The 25,325-nt window shown below is 29.6% G+C and overlaps 1 protein-coding gene across 1 annotated transcript in view; it reads right to left on the reverse strand.

Annotated features, from left to right (window-relative positions):
• The window catches only part of LOC139502701 (slit homolog 1 protein-like), a 45,998-nt gene extending 21,554 nt beyond the window's left edge, over nt 1-24,444 (reverse strand). Inside the window, exons 1-4 of the mRNA XM_071292254.1 lie at nt 24,249-24,444; nt 6,142-6,344; nt 1,496-1,567; nt 261-332 (exon numbers count right to left, since the gene is read on the reverse strand). Of these exons, the coding sequence (XP_071148355.1) occupies nt 261-332; nt 1,496-1,567; nt 6,142-6,320 (323 nt within the window). The 5' untranslated portion in view covers nt 6,321-6,344; nt 24,249-24,444. The remainder of the gene's footprint in view (nt 1-260; nt 333-1,495; nt 1,568-6,141; nt 6,345-24,248) is intronic.
• Between the last annotated feature and the right edge of the window lie 881 nt (nt 24,445-25,325).

Here is a 25,325-nt window from a genome sequence, read left to right on the forward strand (position 1 = left end):
AAAGGTAACACACGGCCACCGGAAGCTTTACTTTTGTGAAGTCCAGGTGGTTGTATGGTCCAGCGGGACGGCTGCAGTATCAATATTAACAAGATCCGATCACATTAGTAAAGTCTCCATGCAAACTATTAAATATCTTGTAGCAGAAAAAGATGTCTGTGTTTTTTTTACTCCCCCCTATGAAACATATTATCTGAAAATAGCCCTTTCCCTTATAAAGAAGACAAAACGATACATGCTTTAAAAATAAAAACACTTACAATGCAGTCAGTGACCAAAGCCAATCGAACGCACCCGTTTCTATACTGGAAATTTTATTATCCCTTAAACTTCTGAAAAATATTTAAGATTATATTCATATGAGGTAAACATAATATTGATTGATCGGTTGTTGGTTGCTTAACGTCCAGTTGTTAATATTTCATGCATATTCAGGACGAGATCAAGTTCACAATAAATACAATAGGTAGGTTGATACAATAGAGGCCATCTGGGATGATGATCGGGGAAATTTGAACTGCCACTGGAAAATGAGGGTATATTGGATAAGGACATAATTTGTGCCTCGCAACGGGCCCTTCAACGAGTTGTTGCAAGGGTTCTTAACATGCAAATAGCGTGGCACTCTCTTTACACGAGGCATCGGATTTAACGTCCCCCTTCTGACCGGACATGACTGCAAACTTGATACGTCCCGCACAGCCAAACGAATGCCCCACTTCGGCAAGCGTTTTACTGTCGGTCGTGTGAAGACCGAGTGACCATATTTCTATACCCCAGTCACCCATGGGGTCGGTAAACATAATATAATTTATTGATATTGGATTTATGTCTTAATATGAATATATTACTTTAATATGTTTAAACAAGCTTTTGAATTATGCCTTTATAGATATGCCTTAATACCATGAACATTACTTAAGGAACATTTAATAATCATATTTTCGCAAAATCTTAGAGATAGATAAAACTATATAAAAAAAAGGCAACAGAAGTATGTCGTTGTAAATAAATAAATAGTAATGAAACAAGCGTGTCACAAATCAATACCAAGGGAAAGACATGAGCTAAAACTAAGATGGTGGATACAAAAATAATAGTAGAAGTTGATTTTCCTTCTGGAGGGGAGCACATACAATCCCAATGTTGTTAGCGGGAGGATGTTCACGTTGCTCATATAAAAAAGAAGATGTGGTATAATTGACAATGAGAAAACCCTCTACAAGAGACGAAATGACACAGAAACTAACAGCTATTGTTCAGTCTAAATGTATCTACGATGTGTGATGAAATGTTCTTAAAACACATGGTTATGGCATAGAATTAGATTATTTTTACGGTGATTAAAAATATGACCGTCGGGCACATTTATATAAATAGTATAGTTATGGTGAATAGTCAAGTTAAATGTTAGGATTGCACATCGAATCTTCGATAGTAAAATAAATGGTTAAATAAATAGTTATTTGAAATCTGTATTCATAAAGCTACTTACAGTTTTTCGAGGGATGGCAATCCGAAAAACGATGCTGAATCAATTTTTGTAATCGCATTTCTATCAAGTGATCTGTTCAAATAAAGTGCAGTTTTATCAATGTATTAAGATCATAAAGACAAGTCTGGTCCAATATAAATGCTACATTAATATTTGTTTAAAGCGCTTCATAATTGGCCGTTTGAGAGTCTTAAGCATTATGGGTAATTACTTGGTTTATACCCAAAAATGAAAATGACGTCACGTCATTGGTTACATTTCCATGACATTTTTAACCAATCAGGGCGTTTTGATGTACACTTTTGAAAACATATCCCAGGATGCATTAGATTCTGAAACGACGTATTACATACTCAGTAAGTTTTGCAGTAGCTTTAGGGTATATATATATATGTAACACTCCCAAACGTGTCCTTCCCCCCCCCCCCAAAAAAAACCGTGTCCGATTCCCCCAAACGTGTCTATTCTCCCAAAACGTGTCTATTCTCCCCAAACGTGTCCTAAATATTCAATATTGCCCAAACGTGTCCGATTTTAAATCCCCCATACGTGTCCGATGATTGTTATATACCCAAATGTGTCCACTTTAAACGCAATATCGTCTCGCGTATTTTCGCGGTAATACATGTATGTCCCAAATGACACCAATAACGTTCACGGCATTTCTGTGATGGGGGACATAGTTGAAAAAGTGGTCATTTATTAGCATTAGTTTGTTCAATGCCGGTTTTTACTGATTAACATAACTAAAAATTCAATCTGTAACATATGAATCCACTTTTGACTGAAATCGCCTGTTTTCTAGTTGCAAGTAGTTCATGCTCATTTAGAACGAACATACACATAATTCTAGAACAGACGAATTAATCGTTTACTATGGATAAGTTATGTGTTGCAATAAACTCCGGTCAGGTCTTTAATTTTAGTGGGAGATATTAGCAGGCAAAATCAAGGGAATTGTGCAAATGATGATACAAGCATGAAAATTACCACAAAGCATCATTATTATATACTTTTCAAGAAACAACTGCTGGCCATTAAAAAAAATAATTTTTTCAAGATGACCACGGCCTTTTTCTAAAATGGCTGCTTTGAATACTTTTTTTCTGAAAAACTTTCCTTTTTCCTTCTTTGAGTGAAATACAGCTATCAAGTTTGGTAGCTACCTTCCTTACATGTCAAGAATTTTCTTAACATGAATATTTGACATATCCAGAGTTTGAGCATGCGCGCAAATGTAGCAAAATTCATTTAAAAACATTTGAAGTATTTACTATAAAATTAGTGTTTTGGGATTTGCAATGATATTATGATTTGGTTTGATAACATTTTTTAAGGTTATGATAAGTGTTTGAGTTAATGATTCCGGTCCGGCTATAATAGCCGGACCGGAATCATTAACTCAAAGACTAAGTCATTTTATCGACCTTATTATCAAACATCTATGTCCGTCAATTCCAAGTTATATCAAAGATGATATGGAATTTTTAAATCACATTCCTGCCATAGTTCCTGAAGAAACACTATTATCAAACTTTGATGTTACAAGTCTATATACAAATATTTCCCATGATCTAGGTCTTACAGCCGTAAAATACTGGATCGAAGAAAAACGGGATGAAATTGACAGTAGATTTGAAACAAACTTCATATTAGAGGCTATCAAAATGGTTCTGAAAGAAAATACTTTTTATTTCGACGGGAACAAATACAGACAAATTAAAGGTACAGCCATGGGAACTAAAGTTGCCCCCACATACGCAAATTTAGTGATGGGATATTTAGAGTAACAGATGTATCGACAAATATCTATCCAATTCGATCAAAATTTCTGTGATTATGTCATTCAGTTTTGGAAAAGATATTTAGATGACTGCATAATATTTTGGAGCAGATCAGAAAAAGATTTATATAAATTTAAAGATCTAATCAACTATTTACATCCGTCGATCAAATTCACTATGGAAACCAGTGACAAACAATTACCATTTTTGGATACTAGTATCCTAATCTTAAAATCAGGCAGTCATATAACAACGGATATTTATTATAAATCCACAGATACCAATCAATACTTAAATTTTCATTCGTGTCATCCGTCCCATACAAAACGAAATATACCTTACTGTATGGCCAGGCGGATTTGTGCTATAGTATCTGACCATCACATTCGAGAAGTACGTTTGAAGGAATTAAAAGGCTATTTGACACAACAGTTATACCCAGATGGTCTAATCGAAAGTGTAATTCAAAAATCTAAACTATTGACACTTCCAGAATTACGAACCCCGAAAGTGAAAGACACGGATGAAAACGTCAAGAAAATACCGTTTGTTAGTACACATGACCCGTGTTTACCAGACGTTTTTAAAACAATTAAACAAACCTTCCGATCCTACACGAAAGTGAAACTATGAAAAAATTGATACCGGAAGGAAACTTAATCTACAGCCGAAGACACCCTAAAAACCTAAAGAAACACTTAACCAGAGCTCGGTTCGAACTGAAGGTTAGTGACTTTGAAATAAAGTCTTGCGGAGATCAAGATGCGGTGTTTGCGATCAAGATACATAATATTTAGAAACGGGTACAATGAAATCATTTAAAGATGGCAAAAAATTTCATGTGAATGCCAATATGACTTGTAAGACAACAAATCTTATTTACTGCGTCACATGTCCTGGTTGTCACGAAAATTATATTGGACAGACCGAGAATAGCCTTTGTGAACGGGTGCGAGTTCACAAAGAACAAATAAAACACCTACAATACAGAAATTCGCCAATAAGTGCACATCTTGACACTTGTGGTAAAAAGCATTTTTAAATAATGCCTATTTTTAAATGTAGACGGGATGAAGCATATAGAAAAGAGATGGAACGTTATTTCATAACAACGTTCCGATCGAAATTAAATCCAGAGAATTTTTAAAACGAACAATGGACTGTTAACTTTTTACTTTTTTCACTATTTTATTTAATGAATATTTATATCTGCACATGTGAAAATTACTTTTTACGCCTATATATATATGCATCAATCTAGGTGAAATCGGATGCATAACAAAAATATCAAGTAGCTTGAGCTACACAACATTTGTGTAAAAGTTTAACATATTTATTGATGATCTATATAAAACATATTTTTGTCGTTTATATTATATATATATATATAACATACGGCCAGCGAAAGCTCTTTTTTGAGAGCCCAGGTGGTCGTGTGGTCTAGCGGGACGGCTGCAGTTTGATGGCGATCCGATGGATACATCTGTTGTAGAGTTGTCACTGACTCAGACGTACTTATAAATATAATTATTTTCTGTGACTGTATATTACATTAATTTGTAGGATCCTTTACTATAGATAATTTAGCTGATCTGTAACAATAACATCTTCATGCCTTATATATCATGTACTGTAGTACGCCGCTAGATTAAAACTGACGAAGAAAGGTAACACACGGCCAGCGAAAGCTCTTTTTTTTTGAGAGCCCAGGTGGTCGTGTGGTCTAGCGGGACGGCTGCAGTGCAGGCGATTTGGTGTCACGATATCACAGTAGCATGGGTTCGAATCCCGGCGAGGGAAGAACCAAAAATTTGCGAAAGCAAATTTACAGATCTAACATTGTTGGGTTGATGTTTAGACGAGTTGTATATATATACGATCCTGCATATATATAACGATCCTGTGCCCTCGTGGGAAAAATCGTTGACTATTATTCAGACGTTTTATATATATATTACGGCCTTCTTCATTGGAATAAATTACAACATTGAAACAAGAATTACATCGCTTGGATACATTACGTTATAATAACTTCTATGACGTTCATTTGCCGCGTTTTTCGCTTTTTAATATAAATATATTTATTATCGTTCATACAACTAACTAAAGAAGCCTTTTGGGTGAAAAAATTAAAAACTTTAGAACCTGAATTTTTTCATCCAAAAGGCTTCTTTAGTTAACTAACTAAAGAAGCCTTTTGGATGAAAAAATTAAAAACTTTAGAACCTGAAGGACTCAACACAATGTATGAACGATAATAAATATATTTATATTAAAAAAGTGAAAAACGCGGCAAATGAACGTCATAGAAGTTATTATAACGTAATGTATCCAAGCGATGTAATTGTTGTTTCAATGTTGTAATTTATTCCAATGAAGAAGGCCGTAATGGCCGAAACGTATGGGAATTTGTGTTATAGTTTTTAGTATATATATATATATATATGCATATGTAGTTTTAGTGAACGAGTAGTTGTGTGCCCTTTAACGTCATACGTGTTTGACTTTCTTCATATTAAGATCTGAGTGTCATTGATGTGTCCTATGTATACGAAAAGCGCGTCTGGCGAATCAAATTATAAGCCTGGTACATGTTTTAAAGATAGATAACCAAAGCACGTAAAGTTTTGGAAAATGTATAGATTCATATAATGTATCTACCTCATACAAAGCTCTGATTCCATGCCTAGCTATGGCTGACCTTTTTGGTCCTTTATTGTTTGTCTCCCTTTCTAATTAGCTTTGGATTTTTAAATATTTGTTAGCATCAATAATAACTGAAGAGACATGTCGAAATGCGAATCTGGTGCAGGTTCAGACGAATTGGTACTATGTTTATTATTACAATACAAAATTACTTACAACGCTGTTGTGGTGTTAGGAATATTTCTGGGTACTTCTGTTAAACCGATTCCTTCACAGTATACCTCTGTCTTGATACAGACACACTGCGACAGTTCTGGTACAGTACACCTTTGGCTTTGACCATATGCTGTTGGTAAAAAACTCACCATTGCAATAAGTATCCCTATGTTCGCCATAGTAAAAACGTTTGTATGCTTCTCCTTAAAAAATAAGAAAAACAGCACGTTATAAATATTGTGCGCCATAAGCACTTTTCTGGAATTATCCTTACCAGGTTTCTGTATCTGTGTAAAACTGGAAATTAACTCAAAATACTGAGTAAAACTTATCCAGGAAATTTGTGTGCGCCACTGATGTAACTAGTCGTGCGATATAACTGCCTTAAAACTTTCCACAGTTTTACAGTTCTCTGCAGCATTTGGTAGTAAGTTCCAGTCAATGATAGTTTGTGGAAAAACAGAATGTTAATAAATGTCAGTATTTGCTGATAAAAGTTTTATTTGTTTGACGTTAGAAGTTCTGGATGGTCTAGTGTTAAATTCTATATGATGTTCAGTGGAAATGGCTACCAGGTCGCTCACTATTTCATACAGTAGTACCAGTCGTTGTTCTCGTCTTCGTTCCAAAAGAGGTTTCCATCCAAGGTCCTTCATCATGGAGGTGACACTACTAGTACGTCTATAGTTGTGAAAACAAATCTAGCTCCTCTTCTTTGTTTGTTCTCTATGCGGTTTATGTCTTTTTGTAGGTATGGTCCCATACAGTGCATGAGTAATCTAAAACTGATCGAACTAGCGAGATGTTGGCAGTTTCCTTAAAATGTTTGTTACAGTGTTTAAGGTTCCGTCTGATGAATTCCAGTGTAGAACTGTGTGATGACCAATTCAAATTATCGCTAATAATTACAACTTAGTATGGGTTTTCATTGACCTGCTCTAATATGTGGTTACTTAGTGTATAACTGTATGTGAACGGGGACCTGCTACGGTGAATGGACATGACATAGCATTTACTGGCATTAAAACGCATACCCCAGTCCTTTGCCTAGTTCAAGTGAATCTAGATCTTTCTGTATAGTCCGGCGGATACAAGCATATTTCAGACGAATTGTGCACATCCTGCTACAAGCATGAAATTTGGCATAGACCTTCCTCAACTATTACTCTTTTATTTCAGATAGGGACACATTTGAAAAAGATGTCTCACTTTCGGAAAAATCCAAAATGGCGGACATCATACTAAAAACAGCCCTATGTCGAAGGCTAGTATGTGAAAAGATGTTATCATCATACTACTAACATAATATCTGGTTCCAACCTTTGTTGTATACTACTTTTGGATACATGATATTGATAAGATGACTTCAAAAACCCTACTTCCGGGAAAATCCATCATGGCGGACATAGTAATAGAATAAGCTTGCTTTTAGGGAGGGTAAATGAAATGTGTTTTAATGTATTGCTACTATCATTATATTGTGCAGGAACCTTTCTTTTGTGCTTCTTATGGATACAATGTATAACACATATCTCTTTAAAAACTTTACTTCCGGAAATATTCAAAATGGTGGACATAGTAATATCAATTTTTTTTTGCTTGTCATTAAACTTTTGGCATACTCAAAACCACTAACTTTATTCTGTTGTAAAATAACACTTCCGGTAAAAAAAACAATATTCTGTAAATTTAAAAAATCAATCCATATCTTTGATTTAGAGTTTTAGATAGATTGATTAAAACAAAACAAAACTAATATTATTAAGCTAAAAATGCATGTTTATTCACAGTCACAACAACATGCACACAAAGCAGTGCACGGGAGACCCGATTTTCAACATTAACAACGACCGCAATATCCTCTGTATCTGTATGAATACGTTGTCGATACAAATTCTCGCTTAAATATAACGGTTTGAGAGAGTGCCGTCGATTATTGACGAGGCGTAAGGGCAGATTTGACTCTTTCTACGCTTGATGCGCGCACTACAGTGTCGTTTAGCTGATTCGACGCGATCACTGTCTTTACAAAGAATGAGTTTGAGTATTGTGGTGTTTTGCGTAGTGGAATGTCAAAACCCTTAGAGTGATTCTTTACTTGCTTTTTCACAATATTTGTTGCGTGGTATTCTTCGAACTTCTTGGCAGTTATGTTTCTCTTAGGATGTGCTTTTTTTTTAGAAATTCGACTGGTTCGTCTAGCGCTAAAAACCAAGTTTAATGCAACAATTTCTACATTTAAAAATGCCTGTACCAAGTCAGGAATATGACAGTTCTTGTCCATTCGTTTTTGATGCGTTTTGTATTTTGATTTTGCCATGTGATTATGGACTTTCCAAATTGATTTTCCTCTAAGTTCGGTATTTTTTTGTGATTTTATTTTTCAATTGCGGGAACAGTTCTTAAACCACTTTGTACATAAATATCAACTTCTAGCTTTTTTGTCTTGCAATTGTCTGGAGGTCTTGTAGTTCGGGTTGGGCAAGCATATTGGAGACACACCCGTCCTCTCTTGACTTGTAATCTATGGTTATAAATCTTGCCGTCTTCCGAAATTTGTAGGCCTAGGTACGGGTTATGCTGGACTTGTTGTAGTTGTCGATTTAAACTGATGATTTTATGACCTTAGAAAGAGTTATTTAAAAATGATCCTATTTGTCCTTTCGCCATCATTTAGCGTCTGAACTGGGTAGCATAAGAGTCAATTCCGAGCTCGTCCATCTAAACACCTATCTTAGTATATTGCACGTTTTACATGCTGGAAAAGACTAGACCAAGTTGAGGGAATACCATCAATTAGTCTTCCCTTTTGCCCAAATAGTACTTTTCTTAATTCGTTAACCATGTTGACCCCATCTGATAAGTTTGTGTGATCTTACAGTTAAACCTCAGAGATTTCGGCTGATCCATCTTCATTCTTTATGTTCAAGTCACATCTTCAATGTCATCAATGTCTACCACGCAGTCTTTTTTTTTCCTTTTCAGCTATCAGAAAACCAAATCACAACCAGTAAAGACATTGATCACAATAAATGTGTGTAATCACTCATTGCCATGTGCATTTGAAAGGTCATTGATATATATTTATCCAAAGCTTTGTGTCCTCCCAAATAGAATCCATAGTTCTTCTACCCCTGTCACGGAATAGCGAAACAGAAATACCAGAATCATCAGTAACGAATATTCAAATCATGACTCGTGCAAGTTCGTGTTTCATTGAATGAGACACATGCACCATGATTATATTGTCAGACTCTTAATGTAAACATGGTGATAATCTTGAAAAACACCTCGAGGTAGATAAGATAGAATATCCAGAGCATTTGTTATAAGAAGCAAGAGCTACATTTAGGGGAAAGGGAATACACAGACGAATCCAGTCTGGAATGGATATGTTCCTATTTAAATCAATAAAAAACAAGTTTATTGGAATTGATATGTTCCTATTTAAATCAATAAAAAAACAGGTTTGTTAGAGTGGATATATTCTTATTCAAATCAACAAAAAACAGGTTTGTTGGAGTGGAAATGTTCCTATTCTAATCAATAAAAATAGGTTCATGAGAGTAGATATGTTCCTTTTTCAATCAATAAAAACAGGTTTGTAGGACTGGATATATTCCTATTTAAATCAATAAAAAAACAAGTTTGTTAGAGTGGATATCTTCCTATTTGAATAACCCAAAAACATGTTTGTTGGAATGGATATGTTCCTATTTAAATCAATAAAAAATAGGTTTATAAGAGTGGCTTTTTCCCTATTTAAATCAATAAAAACAGCTTTGTTGGAGTGGATATATTCTTTATTAAATCAATATAAAAAAACAGGTTTGTTAGAGTTCATATATTCCTTTTTAAATCAATAGAAATATTTTTAGAATGGATATGCTCTAATTTAAATCAATAAAAAAAAGATTTATTAATATAGTTATGTTTCCTATTGTTATCAATAAAAACGGGTTTGTTATATTGGATATATTCCTATTTAAATCAATAAAAGAAGGTTTGTAAGAGTGGATATGTTCCTATTTAAATCCTTAAAAAACAGGTATGTTAGAGTTTATATGTTCCGATTTAAAGCGAAAAGAAATAGTCTTCTTAAAGTGGATTTATACCTATTTGAATAAAAAAATAAAACAAGTTTGTTAGAGTGGATATGTTTCTATTTAAATCAATTAAAAAAAACAGGTTTGTTAGAAAGATATCTTCCTAAACAAATCAATAAAAACATGTTTGTTGGAGTGGATATGTTCCTATTTGAATCGATAAAAAACATGTTTTTGAGAATGGATATGTTCCTATATTTAAGACTCAATAAAAAACATCTGTGTAAGAATGGATATGTTCCTTTTGAAATAATAAAAAAACAACTCTGTAAGAGTGGTTATGTTCATATTTATATCGATAAAGATCCGGGTTGTCAAAGTGGATATGTTCCTACTTAAATTGATAAATAAAACATGTTTGTTAGATTGGATATTTTCCTATTTAAACCGATAAAAAAACAGGTTTGCTAGAGTGGATATATTCCTATTTATTTCAATGAACAACAGGTTTGTAGGAGTGGATATGTTTCTATTTGAATTATTAAAAAACAGGTTCGTCAAAGTGGATGTGTTCCAATTTGAATCGATAAAACATACTTGTTAGAAAGATATCTTCCCATATAAATCAATAAAAAACAGGTTTGTTAGAGTGGATATATTCCTATTTAAATCGATAAAAACACGTTTTTTAGAATGGATATGTTTCTATTTAAATCAATAAAAAAACAGGTTTATTGGAATTGATATGTTCCTATTTAAATCAATAAAAACAGCTTTGTTGGAGTGGATATATTCCTATTTAAATTAATAAAAACAGGGTTGTTAAAGTAGATATGTTTCTATTTAAATCAATAGAAAAATTTTTTTTAGAATGGATATGTTCTTATTTAAATCAATAAAAAAAATTGTAAGAATGGTTATGTTTTTATTTCAATCAATAGAAAAAGGTTTTTTTTAATGGATATGTTCTTATTTATATCAATAAAAAAAATTGTAAGAATGGTTATGTTTCTATTGTAATCAATAAAAAAAAAAGGTTTGTAAGAATGGATATTGTCATATTTAAATCAATAAAAGCAGGTGTGTTAGAGTTGATATGTTCCTATTTAAATCAATGAAATACAGGTTTGTTAGAGTGGATATATTCCTATTTAAATCAATAAAAGCAGGCTTGTAAGAGTTGATATGTTCATATTTAAATTCTTAAAAAACAGGTATGTTAGAGTTGATATGTTCCGATTTAAAGCAATAAAACTAGTCTTGTTAAAGCGGATATGTTCCTATTTAAACAAATAAATGAACCAAGTTCGTAAGAGTGGATATGTTTCGATTTAAATCAATTAAAAAAAAACATGTTTGTTATCTTTTCCTTAATAAATCAATAAAAAACGGGTTTGTTAGAATGGATATGTTCCTATTTGAATCGATAAAAAAAAACACGATTTTGAAAATGGGTATGTTCCTTTTTTTGAAACTCAATAAAAAAAATCTTTGTATGAATGAATATGTTCCTTTTTAAAAAAAGAACAATTATGTTAGAGTGGTTATGTCCATATTTATATCAATAAAAATCCGGGTTGTCAGAGTGAATATGTTCCTATCTAAATTGATAAAAAACATGTTTGTTAGATTGGATACTTTCCTATTTAAACCGATAAAACACGTTTGCTATAGTGGATATACTCCTATTTATTTCAATGAAAAAACGGTTTGTAAGAGTAGATATGTTTCTATTTAAATCATTAAAAACAGGTTTGTCAACGTGGATATGTTACAATTTAAATCGATAAAAACAGTTTGTAGAAACGGATATGTTGCTATTTAAAGCGATAAAAAAAAACATTTAAAGTGGACATGTTCCTATTTAAATCAATAAAAACAGGTTTGTTAGAAAGATATCTTCACATAGAAAAAACAGGTTTGTTAGAGTGTCTATCTCCCTACTTAAGTCAATAAAAAAACTGATTTGTTGGAGCGGATATATTCCTATTTAAATCAATAAAAAACATGTTTGTTAGAGTGGATATGTTTCTATTTAAACCAATAGAAAAAGTTTTTAGAGTGGGTATGTTCTTATTTAAATCAATAAAAAAAAGATTTGTTAGAATTGTTATGTTTCTTATTTGAATCAATAAAAACATTTTCATTAGAGTTGATACGTTCAAACTTGTTTATAACGGTGGATATATTCCTATTCAAATCAATGAAAAAACTGGTTTATAAGAATGGATATGTTCCTATTGAAATCAATAAACAACAGGTTTATTAGAGTGGATATTTCCCTATTTAAATCAATAAAAACCAGATTTGTTTAAGTGGATATTTCCCTATTTAAATCAACAAAAAACAGATTTGTTGGAGTGAATATGTTCTAATTTGAATCAATAAAAAAAAAGGTTTGTATTAATGGCTATGTTTTCTATTGTAATCAATAAACATGATAAAAAACAGGTTTGTTATATTGGATATATTCCTATTCAAATATTAAGTAAAAACAGGTTTGTAAGAGTTGATATGTTCCTATTCAAAAACTGAAAAAAACAGATATGTTAGAGTTGATTTTTTCCGATTTAAGGAGGCTCGAGGGTATAAAGAATTCAGAAAAAAATCAAACATTTGTTTTTCATTACAAATTTTATTTCTTTCCTTTTGTAGTTGTTACTTTATCATATGGTACAAAAATCATTCAAAACAATCAATTCGTGTTGGCCCCAGATGACTTTCAAAATGTATACATCATTGAAAAAGTTCCAAATTATCTCCCTTTGGTGGAAAAATGCCAGTTTTTGGCTCTAAAATTGAAATATCTTTTTCAACTCATCGGTGACCTATCTTTTTTAATATAATTTCCATATAAGCTGTACTTAAACTAAATTATTGTAAAATTTTAGCGATTTCTGTAATAAATTTCTTTTTTTTATTTCGATATTACCTTTATTTCTCCTATTACTTCAACAGAAAAAACCCACCTTTACAAAAATGTATGCTTCTTTCGAAGGCAGATTGTGAGCGCAAATGAACGGTGACCCCACTTTTTTATTTTATTTTTCTATTAACTATAAGATAAAGTTCATTTATAGAAAAATATAGAGAAATCCTATATAAATGATTTAGACCCGCGAACCCCCTTAAAGCGATAAGAAATAGTCTTCTTAAACATTTGTTAAAATGGATATGTACCTATTTAAATAAAAAAATAAATCAAGTTTGTTAGAGTGGATATGCTCCTATTTAAATCAATAAAAAAAGTTTTGTTAGAAAATTATATTCCTATTTAAATCAATAAATAACAGGTTTGTTAGGGTGGATATATTCCTATTTAATTTAACAAAAGACAGGTTTGTTAGAGTGGAAATGTTCCTATTTTAATCAATTAAAACAGGTGCATGGGAGTAGATATGTTCCTTTTTGAATCAATAAAAACAAATTTTTAGGAGTGGATATATTCCTATTTAAATCAATAAAAAAACAGGTTTGTCAGAGTTGTATGTTCCTAGTTAAATAAATAAAAAAACAGGTTTATTGAGGTGGATATGTTCCTATTTGTAAAAATCAATAAACACAGGTTTGTTAGAATGGATATGTTCCTATTTAATTCGCTAAAACAACAGTTTTGTTGGAATGTATTGACAGATTCAGGGGGAAGAGGACCCGGGGGTTGGAACCTCCCTTTTGTATCGCCGTTCACTGCATTTGAACGGGGACATATAGTTAGAACACCCCTTTTGTCCTTAATTGTGACCCCCCCCCCCCCCCCGACCTTTTTTTAAAGGCTGGTTTCGCCCTTGTTTGTTGAAGTGGATATGTATTTATTAAAATCAATATAAAAACAGGTTTGTAAGAGTGGTTATATTTCTATAAAATCAATATAAAAAACAGGTTTGTTGGAGTGGTTATATTTCTTTTTAAAATCAATAAAAAAAAACAGGTTTGTTAGACTGGTTATATTTCTATTAAAATCAATATAAAAAACAGGTTTGTTAGACTGGTTATATTTCTATTAAAATCAATATAAAAACAGGTTTGTTAGAGTGGTTATATTTCTATTAAAATCAATATAAAAAAACAGGTTTGTTGGAATGGTTATATTTCTATCAAAATCAATATAAAAAAAAACAGGTTTGTTGGGTTTTCTATTGACTTAGATAGAAATATAATACTCCACCAAGCCTGTTTTTTTTATATAGATTTAAGTAGAAACATAACCACTCTTACAAACCTGTTTTTTATATTGATTGTAATAGAAATATAACCACTCCAAAAACAGGTTTGTTAGAGTGGTTATATTTCTATTAAAATCAATATAGAGAAAACATGTTTGTTTGAGTGGATATATTTTTATAAAAATCAATATAAAAAAACAGGTTTGTTAGAGTGGTTATATTTCTACTTAAATCAATATAAAAAAACAGGTTTGGTGGAGTATTATATTTCTATCTAAGTCAATAGAAAAAACAGGTTTGTTAGAGTGGTTATATTTCTATGAAAATCAATCTAAAAAACAGGTTTGTTGGAGTGGTTATATTTCTATTAAAATCAAGATAAAAAAACAGGTTTGTTAGAGTGGTTATATTTCTATTACAATCAATATAAAAAAACAGGTTTGTTGGAGTGGTTATATTTCTTTTTAAAATCAATATAAAAAACAGGTTTGTTAGACTGGTTATATTTCTATTAAAATCAATATAAAAAACAGGTTTGTTAGAGTGGTTATATTTCTATTAAAATCAATATAAAAAAAACAGGTTTGTTGGAGTGGTTATATTTCTATCAAAATCAATATAAAAATAACAGGTTTGTTGGAGTGGTTATATTTCTATTTAAATCAATATAAAAACAGGTTTGTAAGAGTGGTTATGTTTCTACTTAAATCTATATAAAAAAACAGGTTTGGTGGAGTATTATATTTCTATCTAAGTCAATAGAAAAAAACAGGTTTGTTAGATTGGTTATATTTCTATTAAAATCAATATAGAGAAAACATGTTTGTTTGAGTGGATATATTTTTATAAAAATCAATATAAAAAAACAGGTTTGTTAGAGTGGTTATATTTCTACTTAAATCAATATAAAAAAACAGGTTTGGTTGAGTATTATATTTCTATCTAAGTCAATAGAAAAAACAGGTTTGTTAGAGTGGTTATATTTCTATAAAAATCAATATAAAAAACAGGTTTGTTGGAGTGGTTATATTTCTATTAAAATCAAGATAAAAAAACAGTTTTGTTAGAGTGGTTATATTTCTATTAAAATCAATATAAAAACAGGTTTGTTAGAGTGGTTATATTTCTATGAAAATCAAGTTAAAAAAACAGGTTTGTTGGAGTGGTTCTATTTCTATTAAAATCAAGATAAAAAAACAGGTTTGTTAGAGTGGTTATATTTCTATTAAAATCAATATAGAGAAAACATGTTTGTTTGAGTGGATATATTTCTATAAAAATCAATATAAAAAAACAGGTTTGTTAGAGTGGTTATATTTCTACTTAAATCAATATAAAAAAACAGGTTTGGTGGAGTATTATATTTCTATCTAAGTCAATAGAAAAAACAGGTTTGTTAGAGTGGTTATATTTCTATGAAAATCAATCTAAAAAAACAGGTTTGTTGGAGTGGTTATATTTCTATTAAAATCAAGATAAAAAACAGGTTTGTTAGAGTGATTATATTTCTATTAAAATCAATATAAAAAACAGGTTTGTTAGAGTGGTTATATTTCTAATAAAATCAAGTTAAAAAACAGGTTTGTTGGAGTGGTTATATTTCTATTAAAATCAAGATAAAAAAACAGGTTTGTTAGAGTGGTTATATTTCTATTAAAATCAATATAGAGAAAACATGTTTGTTTGAGTGGATATATTTCTATAAAAATCAATATAAAAAAACAGGTTTGTTAGAGTGGTTATATTTCTACTTAAATCAATATAAAAAAACAGGTTTGGTGGAGTATTATATTTCTATCTATGTCAATAGAAAAAACAGGTTTGTTAGAGTGGTTATATTTCTATGAAAATCAATCTGAAAAAACAGGTTTGTTGGAGTGGTTATATTTCTATTAAAATCAAGATAAAAAAACAGGTTTGTTAGAGTGGTTATATTTCTATTAAAATCAATATAGAGAAAACATGTTTGTTTGAGTAGATATATTTCTATAAAAATCAATATAAAAAAACGGGTTTGTTAGAGTGGTTATATTTCTATTAAAATCAAGATAAAAAAACAGGTTTGTTAGAGTGGTTATATTTCTATTAAAATCAATATAAAAGCAGGTTTGTTAGAGTGGTTATATTTCTCTTAAAATCAATATAGAGAAAACATGTTTGTTTGAGTGGATATATTTCTATTAAAATTTAATATAGAGAAAACACGTTTGTTGGAGTGGATATGTTTCTATTAAAATCAATATAAAAACAGGTTTGTTGGAGTGGTTATATATCTATTAAATTCAATATAAAAACACAGATTTGTTGGAGTGGTTATATTTCTATTAAAATCAATATCAAAATAACAGATTTGTTGGAGTGGTTATATTTCTATTTAAATCAATAAAAAACATATTTGTTAGAGTGGATATGTTTCTATTTAAATCAATAGAAAAAGTTTTTATAGTGGGTAAGTTCTTATTTAAATCAATAAAAAAAAAGATTTTTTAGAATTGTTATGTTTCCTATTTGAATCAATAAAAACATTTTCATTAGAGTTGATACGTTCAGACTTGTTTATAACGGTGGATATATTCCTATTTAAATCAATAAACAACAGGTTTATTAGAGTGGATATTTCCCTATTTAAATCAATAAAAACCAGATTTGTTGGAGTGGATATTTCCCTATTTAAATCCTCAAAAAACAGATTTGTTGGAGTGGATATGTTCTAATAAAAATCAATAAAATAAAAAGGTTTGTAAGAATGGCTATGTTTTCTATTGTAATCAATAAACATGATAAAAAACAGGTTTTTTATATTGGATATATTCCTATTTAAATAATTAAAACAGGTTTGTAAGAGTGGATATGTTCCTATTCAAAAACTTAAAAAAACAGATATGTTAGAGTTGATATTTTCCGATTTAAAGCGATAAGAAATAGTTTTCTTAAAGTTGATATGTACCTATTTAAATAAATAAATAAATCAAGTTTGTTAAAGTGGATATGTTCCTATTTAAATCAATAAAAAAACAGGTTTGTTAAAGTTTATATGTTCCTCTTTATATCGATAAAAACAAATTTTGTTAGAAAAGTTATATTTCTATTTAAAACAATAAATAACAGTTTTGTTAGGGTGGATATATTCCTATTTAATTTAACAAAAAAGCAGGTTTGTTAGAGTGGAAATGTTCCTATTTTAATCAATTAAAACAGGTTCATGAGAGTAGATATGTTCCTTTTTGAATCAATAAAAACATATTTTTAGGAGTGGATATATTCCTTTTTAAATCAATAAAAAAACAGGTTTGTCAGAGTTGTATGTTCCTAGTTAAATAAATAAAAAAAACAGGTTTATTGAGGTGGATATGTTCCTATTTGTAAAAATCAATAAACACAGGTTTGTTAGAATGGATATGTTCCTATTTAAATCGCTAAAACAACAGTTTTGTTGGAATGTATTGGCAGATTCAGGGGGAAGAGGACCCGGGGGTTGGAACCTCTCTTTTGTATCGCCGTTCACTGCATTTGAACGGGGACATATATTTAGAACACCCTTTTTGTCCCTAATTGTGACCACACCCCCCCCCTCCCGACCTTTTTTTAAAGGCTGGTTTCGCCCTTGTTTGTTGAAATGGATATGTATTTATTAAAATCAATATAAAAACAGGTTTGCAAGAGTGGTTATATTTCTATAAAATCAATATAAAAAACAGGTTTGTTGGAGTGGTTATATTTCTTTTTAAAATCAATATAAAAAACAGGTTTGTTAGACTGGTTATATTTCTATTAAAATCAATATAAAAAACAGGTTTGTTAGAGTGGTTATATTTCTATTAAAATCAATATAAAAAACAGGTTTGTTGGAGTGGTTATATTTCTATTAAAATCAATATAAAAAAAACAGGTTTGTTGGAGTGGTTATATTTCTATTAAAATCAATATAAAAAAACAGGTTTGTTGGAGTGGTTATATTTCTATTAAAACCAATAAAAAAAAAGGTTTGTTGGAGTGGTTATATTTCTATCAAAATCAATATAAAAATAACAGGTTTGTTGGAGTGGTTATATTTCTATTAAAATCAATATAAAAACAGATTTGTTGGAGTGGATATATTTCTATTATAATCAATATAAAAAACAGGTTTGTAAGAGTGGTTATGTTTCTACTTAAATTTATATAAAAAAACAGGTTTGGTGGAGTATTATATTTCTATCTAAGTCAATAGAAAAAACAGGTATGTTAGAGTGGTTATATTTCTATTAAAATCAATATAAAAAACAGATTTGTTGGAGTGGTTATATATCTATTAAAATCAAGATTAAAAAACCGGTTTGTTAGAGTGGTTATATTTCTATTAAAATCAATATAGAGAAAACATGTTTGTTTGAGTGGATATATTTCCATAAAAATCAATATAAAAAAACGGGTTTGTTAGAGTGGTTATATTTCTATTAAAATCAATATAAAAAACAGGTTTGTTGGAGTGGTTATATTTCTATTAAAATCAAGATAAAAAAACCGGTTTGTTAGAGTGGTTATATTTCTATTAAAATCAATATAGAGAAAACATGTTTGTTTGAGTGGATATATTTCTATAAAAATCAATATAAAAAACCAGGTTTGTTGGAGTGGATATATTTCTATTAAAATCAATATAAAAAACAGGTTTGTTAGAGTGGTTATGTTTCTATTAAACTCAATATAGAGAAAACATGTTTGTTTGAGAGGTTATATTTCTATTAAAATCAAGATAAAAAACCAGGTTTGTTTGAGTGGATATATTCCTATTAAAATCAATATAAAAAACAGATTTGTTGGAGTGGATATATTTCTATTAAAATCAATATAAAAAACATGTTTGTTTGAGTGGTTCTATTTCTATTAAAATCAATATAAGAAAACATCTTTGTTGGAGTGGGTATATTTCTATTAAAATCAATATAAAAAATATGTTTGTTAGAGTGGTTATATTTCTATTAAAATCAATATAAAAACAGATTTGTTGGAGTGGATATATTTCTATTAAAATCAATATAAAAAAACAGGTTTGTTAGAGTGGATATGTTCATATTTACGCCAATAAAATACAGGTCTGTTAGAGCGTGTATTTTGCTATTAAAAATAATAAAAACAATAAAACAGGTTTGTTAGAGAAGATATGTTCCTGTTTAAATTAATAAAAAAACAGGTTTGTTAGAGTAGATATGTTCCTATTTTGATCGATTTAAAAAAAAACGGGTTGTTAGAATGGATTTGTTCCTATTTTTAAAAACGTGGATATGTTCATTTTAAATCAATATAAAAAAACAGGTTTGTTGGAGTGGTCATATTTCTATTAAAATCAATATAAAAATAACAGGTTTGTTGGAGTGGTCATATTTCTATTAAAATCAATATGAAAATAACAGGTTTGTTGGAGTGGTCATATTTCTATTAAAATCAATCTAAAAATAACAGGTTTGTTAGAGTGGTTTTATTCCTATTAAAATCAATATAAAAAACAGATTTGTTGGAGTGGATATATTTCTATTAAAATCAATATAAAAAACAGATTTGTTGGAGTGGATATATTTCTATTAAAATCAATATAACAAAACCAGGTTTGTTAGAGTGGTTATGTTTCTATTAAAATCAATATAGAGAAAACATGTTTGTTTGAGTGGTTATATTTCTATTAAAATCAATTTAAGAAAACATCTTTGTTGGAGTGGTTATATTTCTATTAACATCAATATAAAAAACATGTTTGTTGGAGTGGTTATATTTCTATTAAAATCAATATAAAAAACAGATTTGTTGGAGTGGATATATTTCTATTAAAATCAATATAAAAAAACAGGTTTGTTAGAGTGGATATGTTCATATTTACGCCAATAAAATACAGGTCTGTTAGAGCGTGTATTTTGCTATTAAAAATAATAAAAACAATAAAACAGGTTTGTTAGAGAAGATATGTTCCTGTTTAAATTAATAAAAAAACAGGTTTGTTAGAGTAGATATGTTCCTATTTTGATCGATTTAAAAAAAAACGGGTTGTAAGAATGGATTTGTTCCTATTTTTAAAAACGTGGATATGTTCATTTTAAATCAATATAAAAAAACAGGTTTGTTGGAGTGGTCATATTTCTATTAAAATCAATATAAAAATAACAGGTTTGTTGGAGTGGTCATATTTCTATTAAAATCAATATGAAAATAACAGGTTTGTTGGAGTGGTCATATTTCTATTAAAATCAATCTAAAAATAACAGGTTTGTTAGAGTGGTTTTATTCCTATTAAAATCAATATAAAAAACAGATTTGTTGGAGTGGATATATTTCTATTAAAATCAATATAAAAAACAGATTTGTTGGAGTGGATATATTTCTATTAAAATCAATATAACAAAACCAGGTTTGTTAGAGTGGTTATGTTTCTATTAAAATCAATATAGAGAAAACATGTTTGTTTGAGTGGTTATATTTCTATTAAAATCAATTTAAGAAAACATCTTTGTTGGAGTGGTTATATTTCTATTAACATCAATATAAAAAACATGTTTGTTGGAGTGGTTATATTTCTATTAAAATCAATATAAAAAACAGATTTGTTGGAGTGGATATATTTCTATTAAAATCAATATAAAAAACAGGTTTGTTAGAGTGGATATGTTCATATTTGAGCCCATAAAATACAGGTCTGTTAGAGCGTGTATTTTCCTATTAAAAATAATAAAAACAATAAAACAGGTTTGTTAAAGAAGATATGTTCCTATTTAAATTAATAAAAAAACAGGTTTGTTAGAGTAGATATGTTCCTATTTTGATCGATTTAAAAAAAACAGGGTTGTAAGAATTGATATGTTCCTATTTTTAAAAACTTGGATATGTTCATTTTAAATCAATATAAAAAAACAGGTTTGTTGGAGTGGTTATATTTTTATTAAAATTAATATGAAAATACCAGGTTTGTTGGAGTGGTTATATTCCTATTAAAATCAATATAAAAATAGGTTTGTTAAAGTGGATACGTTTCTATCAAAATCAATATTAAAAAACAGGTTTGTTAGAGTGGTTATATTTCTATTAAAACCTATATAAAAACAGGTTTGTTAGAATGAATGTGTTCTTATTTAAGCCAAAAAAATACAGGTCTGTTAGAATGTGTATTTTCAAAATTAGTAAAAACAGGTTTGTTAGAGTGCATATGTTCCTCTATAAATCAGTAATAAAACAGGACTGTTAGAGTGGTTATGTTTCTATTTAAATCAATATAAAAAAAACGGATTTGAAAGAATGGTTATATTTCTATTAAAATCAATATAAAAAAACAGGTTTGTTAGAGTGGTTATATTTCTATTAAAATCTATATTAAAAACAGGTTTTATAGAAAGTATATTTTCCTATTAAAGCCATTAAAATACAGGTCTATTGGAGTGGTTTTATTTCTATCAAAATTAGTAAAAACAGGTTTGATAGAATGGATATGTTCCTATTTAAATCGATGAAAATACAGGTCTGTTAGAGTGTGTATTTTCCTATCAAAATAAGTCAAAACAGGTTTGATAGAGTGGATATGTTCCTATTTAAATCGATAAAAAATAGGTTTGTTAGAGTGAATATGTTCCTATTTAAATCAAGTTTTGTTTGTTAGAATGGATATATTCCTATTTAAATCAATTAAAAATACAGTCTTGTTAGAGTCAATATGTTCCTATTTAAATCAATCAAAAACAGGTTTTGTTTGTTAGAATGGAAATGTTCCTATTTCAATCTATTAAAAATACAGGTTTGTTAGAGTGAATATATTCCTGTTTAAATCAATAAAAACAGGTTAATTAGAGTAGATATTTTTCTATTTAAATCAATGAAAAACAGGCCTATTGAAGTGGATATGTTCCTTTTTTGAAAATCAATAAACAAAAAACAGGTTTGTTAGAATGGATATGTTATTTTATTCAAATAAAAAAGGTTTGTAAGAGTTTTTATGTTTCTTGTTTAAATCAATAAAAAACAGTGGTTATATTTCTATTAAATTCAATCAAAAGCAGGTTTCTTAGAGTGAATTATGTTCCTATTTAAATCATTATAACACAAGTATGTTAGAGTGGATGTGTTCCTATTTAAATCAATAAAACTGGTTTGTTAGAGTGGATGTGTTCCTATTTAAATGAATAAAAATAGATTTGTTGGAGTGGATATATATTCCTATTTAAATCAGTAAAAACAGGTTTGTTAGAGTGGATATGTTCCTATTTGTAAAAATCAATAAAAAAAAAACAGGTTTGTTAGAGTGGATATGTTCCTATTTGTAAAAATCAATAAAAAAAACAGGTTTGTTGGAGTGGATATGTTCCTATTTGAATTGATATAAAATACAGGTTTGTTAGAATGGATATGTTCATATTTGAATCGATAAAAATAGGTTTGTTAAAATATGTATATTCCTTTTCAAATCAATAAAAAAAACTTGTATGTAAGAGTAGATATGTTCCTATTTAAATCAATAAAACAGGTTTGTCCAAGAAGATATGTTCCTATTTAAATTAATAAAAAAACAGGTTTGTTAGAGTAGATATGTTCCTATTTCCATCGATTTTAAAAAAAAAGGTTTGTTAGAATGGATATGTTCCCTTTTTTAGAAACGTGGATATGTTCCTTTTAAATCGATAAAAAAAATGAGTTTGTAGAAACAGATATGTTCCTATTTAAATCAATATAAAAAAGGGTTTGTTAGAGTGGATACGTTCTAATTTAAATCATTAAAAACAGGTTTGGTAGGGTGAATATGTTCCTATTTAAATCAATTAAAAAAACTTGGTTAAAGTCGATCTGTTTCTATTTAAATCAATAAAAAAACAGGTGTGTTAGAGTAGATATGGTCCTATTTAAGTCAATAAAATACAAGTTTGTTATATTTGGTTTTTTCTTATATTCATTAATAAAAACAGATTTGTTGGAGTGGATATGTACATATTTGAATCGATAAAAAAATGTTTGTTAGAGTTTGTATATTCTTTTTTAAATGAGTAAAAAACAGGTTTGTTTAAATGGATATGTTCCTCTATAAATCAGTAATAAAACAGGACTGTTAGAGTGGTTATGTTTCTATTTAAATCAATATAAAAAACAGGTTTGTATAAGTGGATATGTTCCTATTTAAGTCAATAAAATACAGGTTTGTTAGAGTTCGTTTTTTTTCTATTTAAATTAATACACACGGGTTTGTAAGAGTGGATATGTTCCTATTTAAATCGAAAAAAATAGGTTTGTAAGAGTGGATATGTTCCGGTTTAAATAAATAAAAAAAAACTACTATGTGGACGTTTTCGACTTTTTTTTCAAATATTTTCCTTCATTATGACAGGAACATACGTACATTAACTCTATAAAACAACAGAATAGGTGTTACCATTTGGATATTTTCAGTATGACACGTTTATGTTCAAAAAAATATGGTATTATTGCCAATGAGACAACTCTCCACACGAGACCAAAATGACACAGAAATTAAAAACTTCTAGGTTATCGTATCGCCGTCAACAATGAGCAAAGCCCAAATCGCATAGTCAGCTATAAATTTACAAAGCAACATTACGACTATCAGGGTAATATATCTTTGTACAGTGGATGTGGTAGAATGGTCTAGACAACTTTACGCAAGGCTAAGCGAATGCACTCTCGTGTACACAAAGTGAAGTTCAATTCCAGTTAACGGACAAAAAAATAAGCACACATTTTGCAAAATTAAAATATGTGTGTTGCATTTTTTATATAAAAGGTTATTTCATAATACATGAATTTTTGAAACATCGTTTCAAGCTTAAAGTAATCAATATAAGTATTAAAATTGTTAAACCGACGTTGTTTAAAGAAAATGTTAGAAGCTGTGAATACAGAATAGTAATCATATGCAAGCCGTTTCTTAACTTACTTTTAAACCGGTTCCTAGAGTAGCTGGTGTACACTGAAGCAAATGACTCGATACAACACTCAGGCTAGACTTCACAAAGTATAAATTGTTGATTTGCTTTGGCCAAATATATAGTCTAAAGATGACGTGTTCTGGTGTACCTTTGAATTGCTTACACAGCGATTCTTGCGTTATTAAGGGAAAATGATTCAATAAATCTAGCAGATCAATGTATAAATAGAAATGTTAAAGCAACATACGTCAAATTGTACCACAGCTTGGACGATCACGTATACATGTACTATTGATAGTTCAACCACCTTAAAGGTTGTTGCCAACAAGGAAAGTACTATTCTTCGCCAGGGAAAAGTTGGTTAATTGTATTGAAATAACCGTGTGATTTTTTTTTATTTTCGACTATTGTCTGGACAGATTGATACCAGAAGGTAGGGTGTGTTGTTTTGCTTTCATGTAAATACATTGAAGTTTTACGTATTTTATCTTTTTTCAAACATTTCATCGAGATAAAAAGCTCTTTGGTAGAACAATTTAAAATCACTAGCACACTTTGAGTGGACAACAAGGAGAATTTTTAACGACCTTGACTGGCTATACAACCCTTGCACGGTTGGTGTGGGAAATGTTTAGAACCGACAAATAAATTCGGGCTCAGGCATTTTAATAGTTTGGAATTTTTTTTCTAACATTATGTAATCGATAAATGTTGATATATTTGTGGTTGAAGCCTCTGCTCACGTACATATTTACATATAATATATAAAACACAGGCTTAAACACATGTCGTATGTCTATCCCTAGATTATAAGCGCTGAAAAGAGTTGAATGATATCCCAGAAACGTTAAGAAGGGTCGGTAAGTCACCGTGATAGGTAGTCGATTGCTGAATAGAGGTGACCATTATTACAAGTGAGGTCTAGATGGAAGCGATAATTTAGTCAGGTTTCACGATGATATATAACAATTCTCCGAACAAAGTTTATTTTTAGATTTTATGTCCTAGAAAAATAAGGATATCTGAAAGGATTGTAAATGCGTTTAGTAAATCCGAAATTCTAGTCGAAACAGCTCGTAGAACAG

Source organism: Mytilus edulis, chromosome 14 (genome assembly GCF_963676685.1).
Source record: "Mytilus edulis chromosome 14, xbMytEdul2.2, whole genome shotgun sequence".
In the NCBI taxonomy this organism is placed as follows: Eukaryota; Metazoa; Mollusca; class Bivalvia; order Mytilida; family Mytilidae; genus Mytilus; species Mytilus edulis.